The 26,025-nt window shown below is 41.3% G+C and overlaps 1 protein-coding gene across 2 annotated transcripts; it reads left to right on the top strand.

Annotated features, from left to right (window-relative positions):
- The first annotated feature begins 902 nt into the window (after positions 1-902).
- Positions 903-24,074, top strand: ptpdc1a (protein tyrosine phosphatase domain containing 1a). 2 transcript variants are annotated; one of them, XM_063474857.1, is made up of 10 exons: positions 903-1,104; positions 7,357-7,452; positions 10,017-10,188; positions 10,580-10,660; positions 10,781-10,899; positions 17,427-17,564; positions 17,656-18,755; positions 19,859-20,044; positions 22,761-22,871; positions 22,953-24,074. In XM_063474857.1, the coding sequence occupies exons 2-10, from the start codon at positions 7,365-7,367 to the stop codon at positions 23,064-23,066; spliced, it is 2,109 nt and encodes a 702-aa protein (XP_063330927.1). In that variant the 5' UTR covers positions 903-1,104; positions 7,357-7,364; the 3' UTR covers positions 23,067-24,074. The 2 variants fall into 2 exon arrangements, with proteins under 2 accessions (XP_063330927.1, XP_063330928.1); XM_063474858.1 differs by lacking the exon at positions 10,580-10,660.
- The last annotated feature ends 1,951 nt before the right edge of the window (positions 24,075-26,025 follow it).

Here is a 26,025-nt window from a genome sequence, read left to right as displayed (position 1 = left end):
CTATTCAGTATACACACCTTATCCTATGTATTGTACCAAAACAATGTCAATTTATTTTTCAAATATAGAAAGAGCATCATCATCTTTTTCAAATTTTTCATTTGCTGACACTGATACAAAACTCAACGTCTTACAGGGTATAAGTGAGTTCAGCTGCAGAAATGTTCAGATTGATGTGTGTGGTAGCTCATAGTCACTATCAAATATCACTCATGATAACTTTTTGCTGGTTTGTATGTTTGTATTTGCTGTTCTTACCTTCCTTTACCATGCAGCCTACCTGCATCACTATAATAAACAGCCACTAGGATGCACCAGAGGACTACAGGAAAGAGCTCGGTTTCTCAAGGATCATCTTTCTGTTATCCCGCTGAAGCAGCAGTGTGGCCTGTCGAATGAGCTCTGTACAAAGAAAAGAAATCTGACTTCTGCTCTCCTAACCTTTACCATATCATTTTTCTGAATTCAGGGGGTCATTTCAACAGCTAAAAATAATTGCTGGTACCCAGTGGTGCTTACATTGTAGGTATAGTGGAACAGGGGAGTAAAAAATAGACAAAAGCAGTTTAGCACTATAGCTAAATATTGTTTTGTGTTTGTTTTTTTTCTTCTTCTCTTTTGCCTACATTTTAAGCACCATTAGTTGCTAAGTTCTTTATATACTGAAAATGATATCTTAAATTTAGATGAATAATTGTGAAATTACGACACAGGTGAAATTCTTTACAGCTTTACATCGGTTGTACAGTTCCATTGTTTTGTTTTGTTTTTTAAATTCTATCGCAATAGAGCCCAAATGCCTTTGTTTTCACTTTGGGGACAGTGGCTCTGTAGCTTCTGGACAAACAAACTACCAGACTACAAAATGCAAACTGAGGGGTGCTCGTGGTCACGTGACGCAACTGGACCGTTCCCCACGACAACGTGTCAGGTTGCTAAGTTAGCTAGTACGCTAGCTGCACTTAGCTGACCAAATGATGTGGCTCGAAGAAGAAGATGCCACTTTGCGACGTGCCAGCGATAAGACTGTTAGCTGGAGGAGATGAATCGACTATGTCAAAAATTGTAAAGACAGCTACGTACTCGGACGACAGGCAAACAACGGTAAGCTGGGCCTTTTCTAGTCACTGTGCTGGCTTCAGCTAATACAGCAGAGTAAGCTAATCAGCTAGCGGTAAGTCCTCATCTTGCATCATCAGCACCACCGGGCCAGCGTTACCCAACGCTCCGGAGTCCGTCCTGGCCAAAACAACAGTGTGTCTCACACAAATTCTGATACATGTAAGATAGTGCTTGTGATGTTTAAGCCAATCGCATCGTTCATAACTATAATATTAATGTAACCATTAAGACTTTTAGCCAAGCGTTAATTGTTAACGCTGATAGCGGGACCGAGGAAATCAGAGCTATAACCTCAGCAACCGCTGACAGCACGCTGTTTGTACAGGAACAAATCTGCGTTCTATATCAGGGTGCTAACAGCAATGAGGGCAGGAGGTAGATGATGAACTCAGCAGGTCAGCGTAAAGATTCTCCTGAAAGCTTAGGAAGGCAGCATGTTCACGTTGGTGTGAAAAAAAGAAACTTGTCAGTGTGCTGCTATGTTTGCTCAGACGGTTATTATTTAATGACAGAATGTAGTTCTCTGTTTAAATGTGCTCACTCCGGTAAATCTTTCTTCATCTTCATTTTAATGCCAGGCTCATCTAATAGCCGGTATTTCTTCAGTGTTAAAAGAGTGGAATGTATGTTATTATTATAATATATGTAATACTGTAAAAAATTGACCGGCCACTTATCGCACATGACGATTTGAAAGCTTACTCAAAATGCAGTTTGATGATATGACAGCCAAAGCTTCCTGAAGAAAAATTACTCTACAGACTATGTGACATTGCCCACTTATTCTTCCAAACAATATAATTTGAAGACAGATATTATGTGCACCTTACTGAGGCAAATGTGGGAGTTAATGATATTGATACTACTGAATTGTTTTGCCTGATTCTGGTTTTTAAGCAAGAAATAGTTACTTCCTATTGTGCACATCAAATACGTGAATGTTATGAGGCTCAGTGCTTAATCTGACCAAGCAGCACCTTCAAAGGTGGCGTTTTTGGGCTCTGATGATCATTGTTTTCCCATTATGTGACGTTTGTTGATTTAAAAAACAAACAAACAAACAAAAAAACAAGCAGAATAATCAGCAGTGGAAATGCTAGTATATTGCCTTACTAATTGTTGCTCAGAACATTTAAGACCTCGCTGTTTCACAGACTTGCCCTCAAGAAAGATCATTCCATGGCTCTAATTGTGTTATTTATGACTCTCACTCATAAAGGTTGTCGGTGGTTAGGGGTCATTCATAATTCTCCTGTCAGACTTTTCCCTGTGTTGTGTGATTCTACCAGACAGAAGTGACTGGGTGTGTGAAGTGATTAGTAAAATGTCCCACTGGGGTTCTGTTGCTCTCTGGTTTAGCTCGTTAATGAGTGACAGGTGAAAAAGGATGAACACCAGCTCTTAGCCTGACAGTAAATTGAGCATTGTGCTCTTTGTCACATCATCCAGGTTTGTGATCAGACAGTCCAAAAAAATTGGTCTCTTGTTTTTCCCTAATCACTTTTCTTGACTTTGATGGAAAATTTTATGAGGTGAAGGAAAAGAGTATGACTCACGCACACTAGTCTACCTAATAATGTGACAGTGGATGTTGTTGACATAGATCTGCTCTGTTGAAACTAATGTCCTGAAGGTGGATTACGAAAAGCTTATCTTAGGTACTTAAGTGTCATGCTATGTTCTTAGTGTGTTTTTCATGCAGGCTATTTAAATGAAAAATCTCACTTATCAGGTTGTATTTTCTTAAAGGAATGTATACAAAGTGAATTGAGATGTCATCCTGAGGTTAGTTGTGCACTCTGTTTAGTCATATGTTCTCTTCCTGTTGGAGAGAGATGAGAGATGATTTCATTAAACAAAGGTCTGAAATATCATCGTTCCTCATGCATTTTAATTCAGTGAAATGGATTTTGAAGTAGCCCAACAGTTGTATTAGTGTCTGTAAATAATGGCTGTCAAATAACAGAAAGTACAATTTAACAGTATTTCAACAATGCTTATAATTATTTTTTTAAATGAACTGGAGGAACTCTAATAATTGGGTGGCTGTAGCTCAGGAGGTGGAGTAGGTGGTGGTTCGGTCCTTGGCTCCCCCAGTCTGCATGCCAAATATCCTTGGGCAAGATACTAACCCCAAGTTGCTCTGTGATGCATCTATCGGAGTATGAATGTATGTGAATGTTAGCTAGAAAGCACTTAAGTTCTTTTAAGTTAACTGTTACTTTAGGAGTGTTTGCATTCATAAATAAAAAAAACAGAGCTTTTGAAAAAGTTTCCCGGTTTCTTCTTTTACCTTACCTACATTTTACATATAAACCATCTCAGCTGGAGGAAAAGGAAAAGTTTCACATGTTAAAATATAAATGGTCATTCAAAATCTAGCGATAGGTCTGGGTCGCTAAAGAGTGACATCTGGTCCAGATCTGGATCCGGAACAATGTCTGCCTACTCTAGAGTTGGCCTGTGCTCTAAAGTAACGTCTGTGACTAAAATTAATAAATGATAATAATAATTCATAATAATCCTTAAAACAGATAATACAGCAGCACTTAAGTTGAGGCTACAAAAATTGCAAACTGGATAATAGCAAACCATCAATTTACTCTGCTCATATACTTTATTGAAGATCTTTTTCTAAATCTGCGCCACATAATGGTTAATTTCTGTGAACAACTTTATAACAAGCACATTGTATTTCAGCAGCGTGGTGCTGAGCTGTAATTTCATGCATGATATGCTCCATCCTATCACAGCTGACATAGGGTAAAATGCAGGTTACACCTTTGCCAGTCAGTTGCGTGGCTAACAGATGGACAGCCATTCACATTCACACTCACACCTACAGACAGTTTCAAATCACCAGTTAGCCTACATTATAATGCCAAAAGTATTCACTTGTCTGCCTTCACACAGATATGAGCTTGACTGCCATCCCACTCTTAATTCATAGGGTTTAATATGATGTTGGTCCACCCATTGCAGCTATAACAGCTGGTAAGGCATTCCTTACCAGAAGAGTTGAAGCTGTGTTTACGTGTGCGTTTATGGGAATTTTTGACCATTCTTCCTGAAGCACATTTGTGAGGTCTGACAGTGATTTTGGATGAGAAAGTCTCCTCTGTAGTTCATGCCAAAGGTGTCCTGTCAGGTTGAGGTAGGGCTCTGTGCAGGCCAGTTCAGTTGTTCCACACCAAACTAACTTATCATGTCTTTATGGCCCTTGTTTTGTTCACTGGTGCACAGTAATGTTGGAACAAGAAGGAGCCATTCCCAAACTGTTCTCACAAATATCATCCAAAATGTCTTGCTATAGCATTAATAGATTATTTTCACTAGAACTAAGCTGAGCCCAACTTCTGAAAAACACCCCCACACCGTAATCCCCCTTCCAAACTTAACACTTGGCACAATGCTGTCAGACAAGTACTGTTCTCCTGGCAACCATCAAATCCAGATTCATCCATTGAATTTGTTACTCCAGAGAAAACATCTCCACTCTTCTAGAGTCCAGTGGCGGCTTGGTGTACACCACAGCATCTGACGCTTTGCATCGTGGTTGGTGATGTAAAGCATGGATGCAGCTGCTCAGCCATGGAAGCCTATTCCATGAAGCCCTCTAAGCACTGTTCTCGAGCTAATCTGAAGGCCACATAAAGTTTGGAGGTCTTAGCTATTGACTCAGCAGAAGGCTGTGGACCTGTGCACACTATGTGACTCAGCATCTGCTGACCCCACTCTGTAATTTTACATGACCTACTACTTTGTGGCTGAGTTGTTGTCATTCCCAGTCACTTCCATAATGCCAATAACAGCTGACTGTAGACTATTTAGTAGTGAGGAAATTTCAAAGCTGGTTCATCCTGTCACAGTACCATGCTGAAGTTCACTGAGCTCATGAGAGTGACCTATTCTTTCACAAATGTTTGTAGAAGCAGCCTGCATGCATAGGTGCTTGATTTTATGCGCCTGTGGACATGGAAGTGATTGGAACACCTAAATTTAATGATTTAGGTTGAGTGAATACATTTCACAATATAGTGTAGCATGCTTGTCCTTGGACTGTGAGAGGAAGCAGGAGACAACCCAACATGCATGGAGAGCACACTCAAACTTCACATTTAAACTAGGATCTCAGCACAGCGACGAGAGAGAGGGGGCCAGGCTATGAAACCGGATTTGTTAATCACCAGTTGTTAGCCAGTGCACTAAAAAAGACGAATATATGAACTGAGACACAGAGTTGTGCTATATTCTTATGGAGGCTGTTTACTCTGCTGGCTGGCTTGTTTCCGGTTTAGTCACATTACCATAACTGAAACATGGTGTGAGGAAAACCATTTAGTGGGCCATATTTCTTTATTAGCACTCAGTGGAAGCGACTGTCACATCCCACACTCATTAGCTGATAACGCTCAGCTTTCACACACTGGGTCATGTCCACCAACACACCAGCTTCCCAGAGGAGCTTATGGATACGGCACAAATGCGTGAGGCGTTTTGGCTGATTTGTGTCTAATACTCTGTTGAGTGAAGAGATTTATTCACAGTTGCTTCGTTAGATCAGTTTCACATAACTGTTAATATTTGATACACATGCGTCACGTTGGTCATGAAGAACAGCTTCTCACTCACCAGCTTGCTATCGAGAGCTTCCTATAAACAAAGCCAAGCGGTGTCAGGCTCCAGCCCAGCAGAGTCTTGAACTGATTGGATAGGCTTCTTACCTATCCAAAACACAGGCTGAAGTTGGAAGCACTTCAGCCTGTGTCATACTAAAAAGACAGGCTATAACTTTACACTGTCAATTATTCAGAGACGTTAGGAGTGTTACTCTGAACAATAGTGTCCTAAACGTGGAATGCTTTCAAATGTGTTAAAAAAAAACCCTGAAGGGATTGAAATCTCTTAAATGACAGAAGCGGCTGCCTGAATGTTTACTCTTCCTGTTTGCAGTACTAGTCAAATACTTATTTTTAGGCCTCACAAACACAGACTGCTGGATGCACCAGAGTTTTTACACTTTCAGTTTGCCTGTAGGGTGCATGTGTATTTGGTACCAGACATGAGTCCACGTGTTCACAAAAAATTGGTGGATGCATGAGTCTCGCGCTCAGTGACTGATAGAACTGTAAGACTGGTTAGATCACTCCTCAGTACCTTGTGATTTATTTTGCTGGAAAAATAAAAGCAAAATTTTCAGCTATTTCTGAAAAAACTCAGACAGGTTAGAATGATTTGAACATTTTGTTGGTGCACATTATGTTCACGAGATTGCTTGCTATTTTTTATTATGTGTTCAAAGCTGAACTTGTGTTTTACAGCTTAGCACAGACTTGGTTGTTATCGTGCAGCCATCATTAGTACACACTTGTTGAGCTATTCACTCTTCTTTTATATAGATAGATAGATATATAGGTGCGTGTGTGTGTGTTTGTGTGGCAAAAAAGTAGGCCATTAAGGCCATTAGTAAATCTGGCCTGCAGCCTCGTTGCTCTTTGATTAAGCTCTCTGCATTAACTTCAGGGAGGAAGGAAAAGTCAAAGGTCAGGGAATCGTTTGCCCATCAAAAAGTCAGCATGTGCGATACAGTGACCCTGCTCAATTTTTGATGGGTCTCACTGAGGCAGACAGCTTTGAAGGTGCAGAGTTTCACTCCTGCAGCAGTAGTTAGCACACGATGTTGAAGGCCTATTAGAGCTCTGGGTGTAACGTGAGAGATGGTTGGTTCCCAAAGTTAAATCGACACTCTGGGAGATTGGTGTGGCACAACTGTGATATCAGGCTACATGTTCAAGTAAGGTATTGGTGCTCTGAAAGAGGATGTGGTCACCTGAATAATTGATAAATGTGTCATCAGTCTTGTAAAACAGGAGAAATCGGAACTTATTGAAGTGGATTTGGAACAAATTATCATGCAGCGATTTTACTGCGTGCTCATCTTGTAGTCTTTGTGATTTCCATACTTTGTAATGCAGCAGCTGCTGCTGTTGTCCCCAGGCTGTATGCACCTGCTCCCAGAGGTGCAGTGGTCAGACCGACACACAATCTGCTGACACGGTGGCTCAGTTTGCACATTTCCCTCTCTCCCCTGGGCTCTCCTGCCAGGCAACGCTCTTATATCTCATCCGTGTGCACACCTTGTCACTGTTTGTGTTATCGGCACGAGAAAAGCTCCTGCTATTTTTTTTTCTCCTCCCACCTGCGTTTGACACAATGTTTATTCCCACCTTTCAGCCCGTGCCATGGCAGCAGGTGTCAGCATACTGAGTGACCTGCCTAACTCCATCGGTGGAGCCTGCAGTGGAGAGACCAGCACAGAGATGGAAGCAGGTAGGAGAGCTCTGCACCACACAAACAACACAGGAACAACACCTGCTTTTTATTTGGCAAGGAGATGGCACAGGACTGAGTTAGGAATGAATTTCACGTCTGGTTGGGTTTTCTTTAATGTAGGTTTAGGGAGCATCAAGATAATCCTTATTTTATTCTCAGCTCTTATACGCAAAACAGATGAATGAAAATGTGTGTGGTGTACTGTATGTAACAGGTGGATGAAATGAGAGTGTGTTGTCTGGCGATTCCAAAACTTGTTGAATGATTAGAGAGCCACTCAATTCATAATTGTCGATTCAAAGGTCACTTTGAGTTTCAAAAAACAAATATGGTGGTCGAAAACCTATGTTTGAGTCCAAAATCAGAGGCTGATGTAATGGTGGCTGGTTCCATCTTTTTAATACTGTCACTGTTGATAATGGGTTGGGAGTATGTAGAGGCAAATATATTGGGAAGTGAAGTTATGTTCCTGTCTCATTGTGTGTCATATTGTGAGTTTACAAGCCTGGGGATTTTCACCGTGTGTACCAGCAATCTTTTTTCCAATATACACTATGTGAAGTAAAGTACTGGACAAGCAACAGGTTACATCTACAGGAGCTGCTCTGCCGTGGAAACCCACACCATGAAGCTCCCAACATGCTGATGTTAATGCCAGAGGAGGTTTGGAACTTTGCATTTACCGAGTCAGCAGAGTGTTGGCAACTTTCATGCACTATGCACCTCAGCACTTGGTGAGACTACTCTTTAAACTTTACGTGATTTTTCACTGCAAAGTTGAGCAGCTGTGGGTCCTAAACAATTAAATTCTGCAATAAAACCACTTGGAATACCTAGAAGAGAAGACATTTCACAGACTGACTTGTTCCAACTGTGACATCCTTTTTATACTACTGTACTGTGCAGATGTGCAGACCCCAAATCATCGTCAGATTTATAACACGTGTTACCTGGAGAGGTACGTTTTCACTGAGCCAAGAAAGAAGAAGAAGAAAGTTATATAGTGTCCAAGTGAGAAGGCACAAGACAGACAGCTTTCCAAGGCGATTCCACTGCTGTGACAACCATTTAATAAATATCTAAAAAGTGATGCTCAGGCTGAAAAAACAGAGGTTCCTAATAGTGAATCACTAACCGTGGCTCAAGTTAAACAAAGTTTGTCTAAAATGTCTAATTCTCCAGTATCCATGTGATAGTACCAAGAAATATAAATGCAATTTATATATTGAATAATATGAATGTTTGTCTGAATGTTTTTGGCTTTCTGTGATAGTTTATTAGTACTGTCAGATGTCTGCCTGGTTGCACTGACTGAAAGACTGTAAGACAGACTGATCTGTGAAATATTACAGTAGGAAGTATGAAGATGGCAGATTTTCAGCTGGTGTTGTTGTGGCTCTGTCCCTTGCAGCTAGTGAAAGCAGCTCTCACTTTTTTGTCAGCCAGCCGTCCTGCTGCTCCCATACACTCACAGAGCCCACAGTATCACTTCACCTTTTGGATGCAGTTTAGTGGTAGACTAGCTGATGAACTGTAGCGCAGCCTTCAACCACAGCTTGTTGTCTTCATTTTAACCAGCGCATTCACGTTGTTACAGCAGTTGAGTTTGTGTTTGATTTGTTGATGCAAAGACATAATTGCTCTTGTATGTGTGTTACATGTGTGTTATATATACAAGAGACATACATGTATATGTCTCTTGCATTGCTTTAGATTAATAGAATGTGGGAAATATGATTTGGGCCAATAACAAGGATTTCATTTAAGCTATCCTGTGTATAATTGACGGTTACATTAGTTAATATGAATAGGAACTCACCTGGCTCTCCAGTACAGTTTTCTGCTGAATATATTTATATCCAGTGCACTTGGTTAATAATGATCCAGTCAAAAGCAGAAAAAGGTGTGCCATTGTACCTGCTGACCAGTGCCGTGTGTTCGTGGCTACTGTAGATATACAGCTTTAAAAACCAAACAAGTGTGACATTTTACAAGCAGCCTGCCTGCCTCAGATCTGTGACATGGTGTGTGTGCGCACTGTGTGAGAACAACATAAGCCCCTGTCCCACCTCCCATTGACGACTTTGGAGATGGTTGTCATGGTGACACTTCAAATGCTACTGATGAACTGATCAGCAATGGGTGATTGTTGAGCCATGATTCATCATGGGCACAGAAGTGCTGAGCCAGGAGCCTTTGTTAGCACAGAGGTGCTGGCTGTGGTGTGCAGGCAGCAGCACTATAGGACGCAGCAGCATCAAGGACGCCGCTCCTTCGCCGGGGAGATGTTGGCCAGAGTGAAGTGGCGTGACCGCAGGCGCTCTGCCTCGGACATCCTGCTGAGGGTTCTGCAGCGGCAGTGCAGATCTGCCCTGGAGTTCCCCTCCTCCTCCTCCTCCCACACGGTCATGGTGGCTGTCAGCATGAACCAGCCTCAGTCCGTCACCCAGTGCAAGACCAGCAGATGTAACCACACTGAAGAAAATGAGAAATGTAGCAATTTCTATGATATCTTCTTCTGCAAATGAAGAATTTCCTTATGTTTCTTTTTGTACCATTAGCCAATACAAGGGTCCCTACTGCAAAGTACACCAAGATGGGTGAGACCCTGAGGCATGTCATCCCCGGTCACATGCAGTGCTCCATGGCCTGTGGAGGGAAAGCCTGCAAATATGAGAACCCCTCTCGCTGGAGTGATGAGGAGCAAGCCATCAAGGGACTCTACTCATCCTGGTATGTTGATATCTTAGAGTGTCCATGTAGTTTAAAGTGGGCAGATGTACAGATGTACTGTTCCTCTAGTGGAATATTAAATAGCCACATTTAATAGCCATATTAAATGGCCATTAACATGGCCACAATTTCAAATAATGAGGGCAGTGTATGTTTAAGTAAACCCTGTGAGGGTTGTCATCTCAGCCACACAGCTCTGACTCTGAGCAGGGCAACCAATCAAAAGAAAGTAGAGTTAAAGGGAGAAGAAGCTAAAACAACTGTGTCAGGCATAGAGTAAAGTGAGGGACTACACCAAACATTCAGTATTAGATACTGAATAGTTTTTAGTATTGATATTGACCATCTTGCTGTTTTTACTTGTTCAACCTTTTATCTTCTCTTATTACAGGATTACTGACAACTTGCTAGCTATGGCAAGGCCTTCCACTGAGATCATAGAGAAATATAACATAATTGAACAATTTCAAAGGTCCATTCTATTTCTTTCACATCTCATTTAAAATGAACATCGTTATAAACAGTAGAACTGTGAGACATAGAACAGCTCTGAGTGTCTGTGTTGACTTGTTTTGTGGACTGCTGTGCTCAGGTGTGGTTTGAAAACCGTTATTAACCTGCAGCGACCTGGGGAACATGCCAGCTGTGGAAACCCACTGGAGCAAGAGAGCGGCTTCACTTACCGACCTGAAACTTTCATGGAGGCAGGCAGTAAGTTCTCATATCTACTTACTGCTTATACACTGAACTGCCCCAAACATGGCCAAAAACGGTGTGCACGAGTAGTTGTGTGACTAGGTAATACCCTTTTATAATCATGGTGGAATAGCTTGTTTGATGGCCACATTTCTAAAACTCTTAATGTCCACCACACTTAACTTTGCAGCTGGGCTTCATTCATGAGGTTAGCAAGGTTTGGCTAAACAAGTTGCAAATATAAATTCCATTCCTTCAGCAGATAATGTATAGTTCAGTTAAAACATGTGCAAAAAAACTGTACAAAAGCACAAAAAAAGAAGAATTACACAGTTATTCACTGTTATCATACAACACTGTGAAAAATTCTTACGCCACCCCTCATTCCTCTGTGCTCTGCTTCCACGTAACCAGACATTCTTTGTGGAGTTTTTTTAAGCAGTCTTGAGCAATTATTGTATAGTATTTTACAATGTGCTAAGCACATGTGCACCTTTTATAGAGCTGTTGTAATCTTGTTATACTGTGTATAATGACAATGAAGGCTTTCAGTTCAGTTCAATTCAATTCAGTAGTCGACCAGACCTACTGAAGGTCCTTTAAAGACTTTTCAATTTTCCGTCCAGTGCTTGTACCTCATCATTTATTTGTTAAGCCACTCAACACTGACTTCTGAATGTTAACTTTGTATTATTGTATGGGCTTTACCTTACAGTATAAAGCACCTTAAGGCAACTGTTGTTGTGATTTGGTGCTACATTATATAAATAAAATTGAATTGAATTGAGTTGAATCAATTTTTCAAGCATAAAAAGCCACCAAACTCAAGGGATGCATGTTGTGTCTACACATAATAGACAACTTAGCAAAGAAGTAATCTTTTTTAAACTTTAATGTTTAGGTATGTTGTTACTAGTCTGAAAAATTTCAAAGGTATTATGTTTGACAGTCATCAGATAATATTTTACAACCAACAAATTGCTTCCCAAAGAGCGACTGGCTGAAAACTTGGCATATCTCAGCATAGTGTGCAGTGTGTCCTTACATTTTTTTTAAGAAACTGGATAAGTGGAGGACAAAGGAGAACGTGTCAGGCCTAAAAAAATATGTATACAGCAGATGAACAGTGTCTGAGAGTCATGCCTTTAAACAATAGGAAAAAATCTAGAAACCTGAGAGATTGGTCTGTTTGCAGAAGTCCCAAAAGAACTGGTCTCAGTGGAAGGGTAGCCATGTTTTTTTTCAAGAAGTCATTTTATGGAATGGCACAAGTTGAGGTTAAAGCATGCCAAATTACAAGAAAAGTATACATGAACCAAAAATGGAAATTTTTGTTTGAAATGATTGTCAACAGACAGAGGAGGTCAGGACGAAGGTATAACAATGATCTATCTACAGCCATCTAAAGCACGGTGGAGGCTCAGTCATGGGTTTTGGGGCTGCAATTTAGCCTGTGGTGTTGGGGATCAAAAATGAATGTAGAAGACTACAGTCATATTTTGATCCACCATGCAAAAGTGTCTGATTGGCAACAGCTTTATTTTTCAACATGACAGTGATTCCCAATACCTGCCAATGCAGTAAAAGCGTAACTGGATAGAAAAACACACAGCGGATCACTATCAGTCGTGGATTGGTCCGATGTGTTAAAGGCCTTTCAAGCTCAGAATTGTTCAGACTTTGTTTTTGCCTTTGGGCTGCAACGATTCTTCGAGTAATTTGAATGATTCCATTATAAAAAAACCTCGACACAAGGTCTTTGCTTCCATGTGTTGTTTAGTGCACAGCTCTGTAGCGCGTTGATGTGTTAGATGATGTAAACGCCAGTGTTTTATTAGCTAAAAACAGACCTGCAATACAAACGTATTTAGGAGCAGCGTGTGGACAAGAAGTCTGACATGAAGTTAGGGGTGGGCGGTATAAACGGTATACGGTAGAAACGATATGAATTTGGCCAATGGTAGAGATTTTGACACTACCGTGATAGTGCATGTTGATGGTGACATCAAGCTGCGCCTGTTTCGGTCGAAAGCATCGCAGCAGCTGCAAGCAATATCATGTGCAAATAATGCCGGGCGACAGTAATAGCGAAGAGACGAAACACGTTTTGGAATATGAGAAAAGCCAAAAACTGCACTTCCTCCACTTCCATACCATTGATTCATTAATGTTGAATTCTCTCGCAGCTTCTCTATTCCCACGTTGTTGCAGTATATTGATGACTAACTAACTGGACTAACTACCCTCACGTTAACTTTTATCGAGTGGAAAAAAGTTAGTGTTCACCCTCCAGCTTCACTGTGGTTATGTTATGCTAACATAGCTGTGTAGCTAGTGAATTTAGACAGTTTTTAAATCTCAGTGATGCCACAGTGTTCGTTTGACTTTGGGACCTGAAGTGTACGGAGTTTTGGACCCAGATTCCTCCGCAAGGCTCCTGACTATGGTAGCCGTAATGCTCCGACAATCCATCAAGCGGTGCGGCTTCGTAGCTTACCAAAATCGTATTAAACCTTTTTGACAGATTTTTGAGCGCCGTGTACCACATAAAATGGGTTTGAAGGTCAGTAAGCACAACCAGAATTCATAAATAAGGCGCACTGTCGATTTTTGAGAAAATTAAAGGATTTTAAGTGCACCTTATAGTGCGGAAAATATGGTATACAGAAGAAAAGAATATATTGAGATATATATTGTTACCGCACATGCTTCAGATTATACTGCGATATGGATTTCAGGCCATATCGCCCAGCCCTACGTTAAGCCCACTCAGGGCCCAGTTTGAAAAAAGAGACACAATGGCAGCAGTGACGATGACGCTGGCACAGTTTACACACCTTGAAGAGCGAAGAGGCGGAGCGGTTACTGAGACGGTTTGTTTTTTTTATGATGTTGTACGCAGTCAAACATTGTAATTTCTAGAATGGAAACCAAAGAGAAGTTCATTCTGAAAGACCTTTTTATTAATAAGACAAAAGTATTTCTTTTCTGATTAATTGATAGATTACTTAATAACTAAAATTATTGTTAGCTGCAGCCCTAATAAATAAATATATACTGTATTTCAATATGATACTAATACTTGTTTGTTCTCATTTTAATAAGTTGCTGCACCTTCAAGGGGTGGCTCAAGACGTGGTAAATGGACTGGTTCTTAATTAGAGCTTTTATCGCCCATTTGCACTTTTTTCTGTATAAGTGCTTTCAGTCTAACATTCACACTCCAACGGATGCATCGAAGAGCAGCTTGGCGTTAGTGTCTAGCCCAAGGATATTTGGCATGCAGACTGGAGCAGAAAGGAATTGAACCGCCAACCTTCTGATTAGTAGGTGACCTGTTCTGCCTCCTGAGCTACAGTGTTCAGATAGACTATTGCAACATTACACTGTTATTGTGTCACTGACAGTTTAATATACTCCTGGTTCTGTTTAAACCGTCCGTCTTTCAAAGAGCTGTTTCTCATACACCACTGACTTGTGTATCAGTAGCTTTTTGATTGGATCCTTCTGGAAGTGGCCCTAACAGCAGATGTACTTGGCACCAACAGCTATTGAAAACGTTGTGAGGATGTAGAATGAAAAGTGACAGATGTGGGGTTTTTCTTAATGAATCAATGGTTCGGCCCTGATTAGGTAGATTTGTAGATTCTTAAGAGGGGAGACCATTCTTAACATAGAAGACCATGTGACCAGATAGTAATAATAGAAAAAGTATACATTTAGTTTTCTTGAGCCTGAGTTATGGTACAAGGTATGCAGTTAGTGGAGCAGGTGACAGGCTAAGGTAGATTTAACATTTCCCTCAGTACCATCTGTGTTGTGTTTTGCCTACATGCAGGATGTAATCCAGTCCCTAGTAACCAAGTAATTGCAAGGGGATTTATTTCATTCCTTCTTCTTCCTAATAGGCTCTCCTGGGATTCTGACAATGTCACCTCATCAAAACGTGCATTTTGCGTACTCCAATGTTTTATTTGACAGTCTGTAAAAAGTCTCAAGTCTAAACACTTGGCCTTAATCTTAATATTGGTCTTTGTCGTGCAACGTTTTTCACTCCTTGAGAAGCAAATCTTATGAAAAGTACCAAAGCAGCAATCTTATGAGTGTGTTAATCACCTGATCACGTATCATGTTAACATTTTCCCTTTGTGTCAAAGTCAAAGATCTTTACAGGGATGTTGGAAGTGACGGTTGTAAACAAGTCTTTGAGGTGTGTTTCTAAAATGATTGATAGTTCCTGTATTTTGTATAGAAAAGATGCGTCATTCAGTGTAAGACCAAGGCTCCTTTATGTGTTTTGAATCGCTTTTCAGCAACAACTAGTTCAAGTTCAACAAGTTATTAAAAATCCACCAAGCTTTAATCAGTGGTTTATATTTAACCAAATAATAATGGAAGGAGAGCCATTCCATAGAATGGATTGATCCTCTAACAACACATTATTCTAGGAGCTGAATTTAAATGGTAGCAGTAAGTATATTTTCGAGGAAACATAGTTTTATCTTGAGGTAATAAAATGTGCTTAATGTACGTATCCTACACCTGTGAAACACATTAATCTTATTAAATGCTAACTTGGCATTTTTTTCCTGCAAAATATTTACAGAACAGGATGTATTTGTAGAGACATTGTAAAAAGAAAGTACTTTTTGTTTGTTATATAAATAATGATAATTTTTTTGTGCTCTTTTTCAGATTTAAAATGTTTAAATTAAATTTCAAATGGAAAACTGTATTACACTGTCAATATTTATTTAACAAAACCCAAGCACAAAAGCTGAAGCAGTGGTTGACAAACTTGAGTACACCCATGAATCAGTAGCTTAGAAACACCTTTACCAACATTAATAGTTTCGTGTAGGGCTTCATTAGTCTTTCGTGTCTTTTTTTAGCTCACTTTTCTTTACAACATTGCTTCAGTTCATTCTGGTTTGCAGGCATTGCTTTATATGTGGCTTTCTTCATGTCTTATTGCAGCATCTCAGTTGGGTTCTGGTGTGGACTTTGACTGGGCCATTGCGACACTTGAATTCTTGGGACACAGTCTAAAATGCTGATATACAGAGCAGTTCATAATTGGTTCAATGCCTTCAAGATGTCTTGTGGTTGCAAAATCAGCTCAAGTGATTGAAGTTTGTGCCAAACATGTTTATGGTCAAACATGTCCACTCAAGACATTTCCTGAAAAAGGTGTTAAAACTATTACTGCATTCCGCTTTTAGAGTTTACACTTCAACCCAGGCAGCTCTGGAGGAATGTTAGGGAAAAATCACGCTCTACTTTGGTGCAGAAAATGCAACAGTGACTGAGGAAGTTATTCAAAACTAATTATATTCATCCTAAACATAAATAGCAAAATAATTTATTCATCTAAAAAATAATTTCTATAATACAGTGCTGTTTATAACACTTACAATCTTATTCATGCACAAGATTGATTTATTCCAAGTTACTTCAAGGTTGTATGTTTTACAACCCTATTATTGAACCTGGCTGACTGCGCCAGTCACACTAGACTGGAGACCAGTTGGTAAATACTTGGGAACCACTAGTTGTAAGAGAAAAAAATCTGTTTCTCGAGCAGTTGACAGTTGCTGGCAGTTGCTGGGAAATGGATTGTTGAAGTCCCATTCACACAAACCTAAAGACCAGGCTGTGACCCCTCTGATAACCAACAGTCGCTAGGGTGTGTATTCTGTGAATGGTGTCTGGAGGTTGCTGGAAGAAGTTTACAGTGCTGGATCTTGTGTTCCGATAATTTGAATGAAAGATGCCTACTAGCTTGCAAACACTCACAAACTATTCACCAAGTGGTAGTGAAACTCTGAGTGTAGCACAAACTGGAAATGGTGACCATTCAACTTCAAAGTAAAATATGCACCTTTTAAAATGTATTGGTTGCAGTGGTACAATACTTTACTTTGAAGGTGAACATTCTCTGTTTTTGGTTTGTCATACTGTTTCACTACTGCTTGGAGAGCAAATTGCGTTTGCAGATGAGTCAGTGGCTTTGTTGCGACTCATGGTGACGACAGTAGTCTGCTAGCAACCAAAGCAATCACAAGGTTTTTGGTGCAGTACCTACTAGGAAGTGCAGGAAACCTCCAGCAACCACTTAAGAACCAGTCAGAGAATTCACATTTCTTCCTGGAGACCAGAAATTGCCAGGGGATTGCTGGCTAATCTCTAGGCCTGTGGGACTGAGACCTTCTTTAATTAGCAAGCTAGTTTTAGAGGGAAGGAAAAAACAAGTAAAACTGCCACCAACTTGTCATTGCTGCTCTTGTTTATTAGATTATCTCAACTGATTTAGGGTGCAATGTTTGCATCTCTCGGCTGGCCTGGGAACACCTTGGTGTTCCTCCGGACAAGCTGGAGGAGGTGAGTGGGGAGAGGGAGGTCTGGGCTTCTCTGCTTAGGCTGGTGCCCCCGTGACCCGGCCCCGAATAAGCAGAAGATGATGGATGGATGTTTGTGACCATGTACTGCACAAACAATTAAAAACTCCTTTTGATTCTATTCTCTGGCTTTTTATCTTTCAGTATATTATTACAATTTTGGATGGAAAGATTATGGTGTGGCATCTCTGACTACAATCCTTGACATGGTAAAAGTCATGTCATTTGCTGTCCAAGAAGGGAAGATGGCTGTCCACTGCCATGCTGGCCTTGGAAGAACAGGTTTGCAACACGAGCAGTTTGGAATCGCTCAAATCTGCATTTGTACTTTATAAATATATCAGTTTTTTAATTTGTATTTTGCATCATTCAGGTGTGTTGTTGGCTTGTTATTTGGTCTTTACAACTCGTATGAACGCTGACCAAGCCATCCTGTTTGTGCGAGCCAAAAGACCCAACTCCATCCAAACCAGAGGCCAGCTTCTCTGTGTCAGGGAGTTTGCCCAGTTCCTGGTTCCTCTTCGAAGTGTCTTCTCCTGCGCTGAACCCAAAGCAGGTGCCGTTACTTTGTCCCAGTATCTCACCCGTCAACGACACCTGCTACATGGCTACGAGGCTCGGCAGATGAAGAACGTGCCAAAGATTGTCCAGCTGGTGTGCAGGCTGCTAATTGACATCGCAGCCAACAGACAGGTGGTGATTGAGGAGGAATGGTTGGAGATTCCCGACCTCACGGCTGAGGTAGAGAAGACGGTGTCCCAGCAGGCCCTTCAACAGCTTGGGAAGGAAATGAAAGGGAAAGGGATTCCCCTTCTATGTAGTTCATCCCATCCTCTTAGTCCAGCACTGATACAGCCTAGACTTGCTAATGATCAGCCTCTAATTAGTGACAATGAGCTTGACCCCTTTTGGAGGCAGCAGAATGGAGAGAGCCCCCAGAGATCTTCTCTGTGCGAAAACAGGAGCTACAGTGATTCTGTTCTTCACAAGCTGGGGCAACGCCAGCATCATTTAGGAAATCTGAAGAACAACCAACCAATCAACTGCCTGATGAAACATTCCTTGTCTCACAGCAGCCTTACTGCCTGTAACCCTTCCAGATTTTGCAACCTCTCTACTCAGAACATTTTTAAGAACAATCAGAACTCCAGTACAGAAACAAAGGAAGACCTTGGATCTCCCATTTTAAAAAGACCGCTCCGTGAAGGCCATCAGAGTTTGCCTTTAGATTTCTCTGAGGACAGTAGAAGATCCCACTGTAATGCCACACTGCCTGCCTTAGCAGTCAAGAGCAAACTGGTAGCTGGTAAGGAGAATGTGTCAATGGGTGGAAGTGCAGGTGACTTCTCAGAGGTTCCTTTTATCACCCTCCAGTCTGAGTTCTCACCAGAGAGCAGGTGCCTCATGGTGGCAAAAGCTCTGGCCCTGGAACTGACAGACAAGGATCTCACCTCCAAGGTGTCAGTGTGGCAGGTGAGCCCCACCTAACTTGTGCAGGGAGAAATGAAGCCATACAAAACCTGTTTAAATTATTACACTTACTTTCCAGCCAGATTTCCAACCCGCTTAACCAGATTTTCTAAACATTACAATCTCAAATTGTAAATTGCACCACCTTAAGTGCAACTTTGGACTGTCTCATAGTCGATACGCTCTCCGGCTAAATTCTTACTTTTCATGCAATTGCCAGAAAAGTTATCTATGACTCTTCATAAGGGAAGGATGATAGATTAGCAACCTTCCAGGATTAGCCTGTTATTTTTAGCAGCGGGAGGAAGAGAGTACCTTTGACCAATAGGGTTTTGAAAAGAGTGCTCTGTCTTTACAGCTTTGGGTTTACCAATCTTTGTGTTGACTGCTAGGTCTGCTGTGTGACCTCAAACCATAATTGTTTTTAATGACATCCACAGCTGGTTGCTTTTTGTTTGAACAGAGGCCATGCTAGGATTAGCCAAAACAGTGATAATACATACATGTGACCGACTAGATTCCAGGACCTCGAGGCACCAGTGCTAACCATTGCACTACTGTGCTGCTCTAATTTTGTCATGCTAGCAAACAGGAACTTCCATTCATGTGATTTTTTTTGTCAGCAATAATGTTAGCAAGCAAGATAAAGGTAGCTAGCTAGGTATAGCTTAGTTGTGCTCCCAGAATCTAGCTAATAAACTAAATTAAAAATGGGCAGCTCAGTTAAATAATCAGATTAAGATCAGGCCCGGCTGTTTAGGTGAAGTAGCAGACTTTGTCCGGTCACAGTGGTATTTGCTCCACTTGTAGTTTTAATGTGTTAGCAGACCTACCAGTTTTAGCTTACATTTGCCAAAAAAAAGACAGCTCTGGGTCTCATGTATCATAGATTGTCTTGCAGTGTATTTAGAATCACACTGTCGTTACCATAGGAGATGCGTGTTGAGTTAATCTGTGAATGAGTACAGTACAGTCAGTTCTCACTTTTTTACAAAAAAACTGTGTTGTACATAGTTTGACTTGAACCTGGAACTGTGTTCTTACTGTCACTGTTACTCTCACTTCATTTCAGTCATTTCATTGTCAGTCTGTTTTGTGTTGTGCAGATGGAGCTGAACTCCAGAGAGGGAACATGGGAGAGGCTGTGCAAGGAGAGAGACCCTCTGGTCCTATCTAGTCTGATGTGGTCGTGGGTGGAGCAGCTTAAGGATCCAGTCATCAGCAGTGAGGATATAAAAGCCCTCACTGAAAGGAATGTAAACCCACAGAAAGCCCTCGATTCACTGGAAAAGGTAGACTGTGTCAAATATCTTCCATTGCTGTCTAAACCAAACAGGGATAGCAGACTTTGTTAAACAGCTGAATGAAGTGAAAGGTTGCACCGTATATTAAAAGAAAATATTTCTTTTAACTTTGAAAAATCAAAGCTACTCTAGTGAAATGTACAAAAGAAAACATAGAGCATGAAATTGGCTTAATTAGTTCTTTTTAATGTCTTGAAATCCCAACAAAGAAAGTTCTGAATTAGTTTTAAAAAAGTTTGTAAAAAAATGGCCCAGTCTGTTAATGGAACTATTGTCCTTCTGTTCAAGGCCCTTTGACTCAGTAATGGGCTTGAAGAATTAGTCCCATGATGCCTTTAATTAAGCTGATAATGTAATTTTGCTTAACATCAATACTAGATATTCAAAAATGTCTGCAGTAAGGCTCAGGAGTAGTATTTGACCTCCACTGGGTGGTCTATGTCAATAAGTCAGTAAGCGAGGAGGACAATGCAAATGTATTGTTTATCTAACTTGTTTAAATTGTGAAGCTGGTTGGAACAAGTGTAACCCAAGTTATTTTGTTATAGCTACAATTTACAGATGTCCCCTAAACCCATCACATGCAAGCAATCGTTAAGTTGTTGCTCTCAAATGGCGACACCTACAAGAAGAGTGCCCTGTTAGTTCATCTTAACTTGCATTCATAAAACTACTTAACTACAAACACGGTTGAAACTACTAGAATTTCACTCACAAAAGTGAAGCATAGACTTGTGGTGACAAAGGTCTGTACAACTAATCTGATCATAGTATTTTTCAGATAACTGCATTGGACGTGCTCCATGAGGCACCAACAACACAAACAAAGTTCAGTGTCTCCCTGTTTGCCGAGTCTTGAACTTTCGGTCACTTCCCCGAGTCGTGACCATAGGTGAGGGTTGGGGCGTAGATCATCAAGTAAATCGAGAGCTTTGCTTTTAGACTCTCTTTTCACCACGACAGACCGGTACAGCGTCCGCACCACTGCAGCCGCAGCACCAGTTCTTCTATCAATCTCCTCTTCCCTTCCCTCTCACTCGTGAACAAGACCCTGAGGAACTTAAACTCCTCGACTTGGGGCATTAACTTGTCCCTGACCCGGAGTGAGCACTCCACACTTTTCCGTCTGAGGACCATTGCCTCAAGCTTGGAGGTGCTGATTCTCATTCCTGCCACTTCACACCCGGCTGTGAACCGCTCCAGTGTGAGTTGGAGGTCATCACCTCCAGAACCACATCGTCTGCGAAAAGCAGAGACAAATTTCTGAGACCACCCAAGTGGAAACATTCTGCCACGAGGCTATGCATAGAAATTCTGTCCATAAAAATTAGTAACAGAATCGGTGACAAAGGGCAGCCCTGGCAGAGTCCAACCCCCAGCCAGTCCGACTTATTACCGGTGTTCTGACAAACCATCCTACTTTGGCAAAACGTCCTACCGTAAGTAGTTTATGCACATTTCTGCTGTCACAGAGTAATTCCAGCACCAATTTAAGTAGGTATGACGGTTTACCACTTAACTTTGCTCATCAGAGTATGCTTGTAGCTCATTTTCATACAGCCAGGATGGTTTGCCACTTCATTTTACCCGTTAAAGTATGCTTGTAGGTAACATTCACAAAGGTAGCATGGTTTGGCACTAATTTTACCTGTCAGAGTATGTTTCTAGCTCATATTCACAAAGGTAGGATGATTTGCCACTGAATTTTAGCTGTTAAAGTATGCTTCTAGCTCAGATTAACAAAAGTAGGACGATTTGCCACTTAATTTTAGCTGTTTAAGTATGCTTGTAGGTGACATTCACAAAGGTAGGATGGTTTGGCAGTTAATTTTACCCGTCAGAGTATTTTTCTAGCTGATATTCACAAAGGTAGGACGGTTTGCCACTTAATTTCGTGTTGTGCGCATGCGCAGAAACAACGGGTAGGATGGTTTGCCAGGTTGATGGATTCCCAGAACACCGGCTGTGTGAACCAAGGTCTTGCCATGGTTGTTTAAGGATCGAAGGCTTGTAACAATGGGCCAGACACCCCATACTCCTGAAGAAGAATACTCCACAGAATACTCTGAGGGACATAGTTGAACACCTTGAAGTCCACAAAATACATGTAGACTGGCGCCGGTTTAGCTCAGTTGGATGAGCAGGCGACCATATGACGCATGGATGAGAGCGGCCGATCTGGGTTTGAGTCTGACCCGTGGCCCTATTGAGTCTTCCCCTATCTCTTTCCTGTCAGTCTTCACTTTATCTGTCTAATAAAGCCAGAAAGAGGCCAAATAAAAAGGATGTTAAAATGCCATTAAATATCAAATTTAGAAGCCGTTTTAAAAAACAGTGTTGACATCTATGGATAGTTTCCACCTTAGTAACAAGATGGTGGGTTTTTTATAACTCACCATTCATAGATGCTTCATCTCAGCTAGTTCAGTTACTGAACAGGGCCGCTCCACTATATTATAGTCTCTAATGGAATAAACAGACTGGTAAGGTCATTGCAGGGAATAATTAGGTATTAGCAGATATGTGTGTCTGTACATTGCACTTGGTTTTTGGATGTAGCTTGCTAACCAATCTTGCTAAGATTCAGATTCATCCCTAGCAGATTAGCGACAATTTAACTGCTATCCTGACACATCCAGTGTCTCACCCAGCACTATGTGATCCTGTAGTGTGACATACAGTATGGTCTCCTTCCTTTTGATAGGGTCACCGGCTCACTTTGCTGTGCATCCTCGACTGTGCTGCTCATCTCCTGCCAGTGCCTAAAGAATTGGAGACCAGTTTTCTTAACCAAACCATTAAAGTGTTTACTAAGGTGAGCTTTAACAAACAGCATGTACTGAACATGTTTACTTAAGTTCTTACTGGGCATGATGCAGTGCAGTTTGCTTTGCAGATGGACCCTGCCTCAGAGGAGAACGAGTCTCTGTATGCAACACTGAAAGCAATCCTGACTCCCATTCTTCACGAGCTGCATGACAAAGCTGTTCAGGAGAATGAAGCCTCCTGATTGGCATTGCCCCAATCAGCCTGCCGAGAAGAAGACTCCCAAACGAGGTTCCACTTTTATTTGTGGGCATTACTGCATTAGAAGCCACCTCTTGCACCCGACGCTGCTGAGATCTGCCAGTCCTGTAGTGTTTAAAGCTAAGTGTTTTTTCATTCTGTTTCCTTTGAAGCTTGTAATTGACTCTGAGTACTGCTACTCTGTGTTAATGTGCCACTGTGCTCACTCTGAACTTTTTGTTGGTTACCTGTTCTTTGTCTGAGACTAGATCTTGCTTTATTATCTAACTCATAGCTGTTAGGGACATGATGAAGAAACATTTCATTACGTGAATGTAATGTTATTTAAATGTGTGACTCAGCTCTCTGGGTTCTTGGTGGGGAGGGGTTATTTAAACCAAAATATGTTTTACACTGTGCACATGCTGCAATGTGTCTTATTTATTCAGATGTTCTTTTTTGAAATGCACAAGTCGATAGAATTGCTATAACCTGATAAGTTGCTTTGTTGCTGTAGAATGTAAGGCGTTCTCTTAGTGTTAAACTGTGGCTGTTACAGCAGTGCAAACTCACCAGGCCACAGTGCGTTTTCTTCTTCAATCAATTTTATGTACTTAATACTGTTTACCAAAAAAATCCTCCGTGTATTGTGTCATTCATTCATTTGTAAAACATCAATCTGCCTCAACTCCTGCATTTAGCACTCTGCCTCGACTCACATGGCCTCTGTTTGGACTCATTTTGTGTAATTTTGACTCGCCTGTGTGTGTGTGTGTGTGTGTGTGTGTGTGTGTGTGTGTGTGTGTGTGTGTGTGTGGCTATTGACAAAAATCTTCCACCTCACCTCATCGCTTATATATGGACAAAATTCAGTGTAGATGCAAGCTGAGTGTGATACACTAATGGTACTGTAGTAATACGAAGAACACGACACGTTGGACTGTGGAGGATTTTCAACAAGCACTATTTTTTCATTGTTCCAACGGGTTACTTAGAGAAATAAACATAACTGACTGAGTCTTGTTTGAGTGTTTGTTTGTTTTTTACTGGGGGTGGGTGTTGCGTTCCCCAAATTGCTCCTGGGCTGGTTTTTGACTAACTGGAAGAGGCTGCTGCCTGTGGGGAGTACTTTTACAATGGCAAGTGAGCTTGGTTTTCCAGCAAGAAGTTGCACTGTTATTCGCTACACCAATAAATCGTTTAATGTTGAGGTTAAACATGTATAAAATTTTAAAAAATTATACTATAAATCAGAAAAAACCCTCAAAATTAAATTTGTTAGTGGCAAGCAGAAGATTAGTCAGCCTTGATTTAAAGCAAGTGTCGGAGCATCTGGGAGGGCGAGACGTTGTAGGAGTTAAGTAACTCCTAAAGATGGCAGTAATGTAACATTAAGGATACTACTGTTAAACCCTCGAAGAAGAAGTAGCAGCTTCACGAACCACGAAGAAGAAGCAGTCAGAGGGTGGAGGATTCTTTCGACATGGCAGGTAGGTGGGTATACTTTGTTAATTATACATTTTGGATACACATTTCTTAGTGGTTGGGGTAGTATTCTTTCAAGCCAACATGTAAAGACTCGGTAGTGTTGTAGTGCTGCAGAGGCCGCTGCCGCACTTTAGCCTGACGTTTGCCTTTTGGGACTTCCATGCTGGAACGTGCTGCTAGCTGCTAGCCCGACAGGGTTAGCTAGCCATTAGTAAGGAGTGGTTATTATCGGGCGCAGAATGAAGAGTGCGGGGGCGACTGGAGCACTTTACGTGTCTCTTCTTATTAAGCACTGAGCGGGACTTTACCAGCGGGGGAAATGGGCATATGGGATCTTGTGCTTCTTCAGTGCCGAGTCACGTTGGGTTGTAAGACCGGGTCGTCTACTGACTTCCACTGTCAGTAGAAGCTGAGGTACCACCTTAAGCATCAGACAGAACGGCCGGTTCTGTTTCTGCTAAACATTAAGCCTCTACACTGGGCAGCTTTGACTGTATTTTAAGAGCAAACACTGGGCAGGGAGCAGTTTCATGTTGGGAAGAGGTACTTCCTTTCTAATGGACACGTTAAGCTCTTCAGGGTTAAAGGGTCTTTGCGTGTAAAATCATTTAACTGTAGTAGTCAATGCCCTCATTTATGAGGCTATTCATTCTTCAAGCAAACAAGAGTTTAAAAAAGACCCTTATTGCGTTTTCCTAGCTGTCTTTAATCATATTTAATATGGGTATTTCAGTTTACATCATAGTGTAATATGTGCAAGTAAGCCCTCTAAACAAAAGCTAGGGCTTTGGACTGATCTAACTGCTCAGGTTCACAGTTTTCTCGTTGGATCTTTATGATGTCGTTGAGCTTGGAGATCTCTAATATGGTCATCTCAGGCACGTGTTTGCCCCACCCACCTGCTGCAGATGAGGTGAGGTGCTGCACCAAGGCCTGAGCAGTGTGTGGGACAGACACAGCTGTCTGGAAAATTATATGTGCTGTTTATCTGACTTCTAATTTTTTTTATTTTTTTTTCCCCTGGCTCAAGTCTTTGGGAGGCAGATGTAAGCAGGGTTGGCCTAAATGTGGTTAATGCAATGAGTCTGTGATGATGAAACAATTCTAAGTATTCATTTCTGAAGGCCAGAACCTCATTTATCATATTTATGGAGCACGCGTTCACAATAGCCATCTCAAATTGCTTTATATTTTAAGATCTAGCCTACAATATGGGATAGAGCCCCATCGATCGGGAGATCCCCTATGAACAAGAACTTGATGACAGAAGAAAGAAAAACGCCCTTTGAACAGGAAGAGACCTGACAGAACCAGACTCAGGGAGGGGAAGCCCTCTGCTCTGACTGGTTGTGAGGTTTGGGGAAAGATGAGATTTCTCTTTATAGCTGCTAATCACCTATTAAAATGCTAACTGTCTGTCAGGATTTAAATAGTTTGAATTGAAACTGATTATTAACTGATATCATTCTAAGACA

Source organism: Pelmatolapia mariae, linkage group LG5, assembly GCF_036321145.2.
Source record: "Pelmatolapia mariae isolate MD_Pm_ZW linkage group LG5, Pm_UMD_F_2, whole genome shotgun sequence".
Taxonomy (NCBI): Eukaryota; Metazoa; Chordata; class Actinopteri; order Cichliformes; family Cichlidae; genus Pelmatolapia; species Pelmatolapia mariae.
The sequence above is the reverse complement of the archived record's forward strand: the minus strand, read 5'-3'. Positions and strand labels throughout refer to the sequence as shown.

Coding starts and splice junctions, on each gene's coding strand:
- ptpdc1a (XM_063474857.1), top strand. CDS start 7,365: ATGGCAGCAGGTGTCAGCATACTGAGTGACCTGCCTAACTCCATCGGT. Junction 10,189..10,579: donor AAGGGACTCTACTCATCCTG/GTATGTTGATAT, acceptor CTCTTATTACAG/GATTACTGACAACTTGCTAG. Junction 18,756..19,858: donor CCAAGGTGTCAGTGTGGCAG/GTGAGCCCCACC, acceptor TGTGTTGTGCAG/ATGGAGCTGAACTCCAGAGA.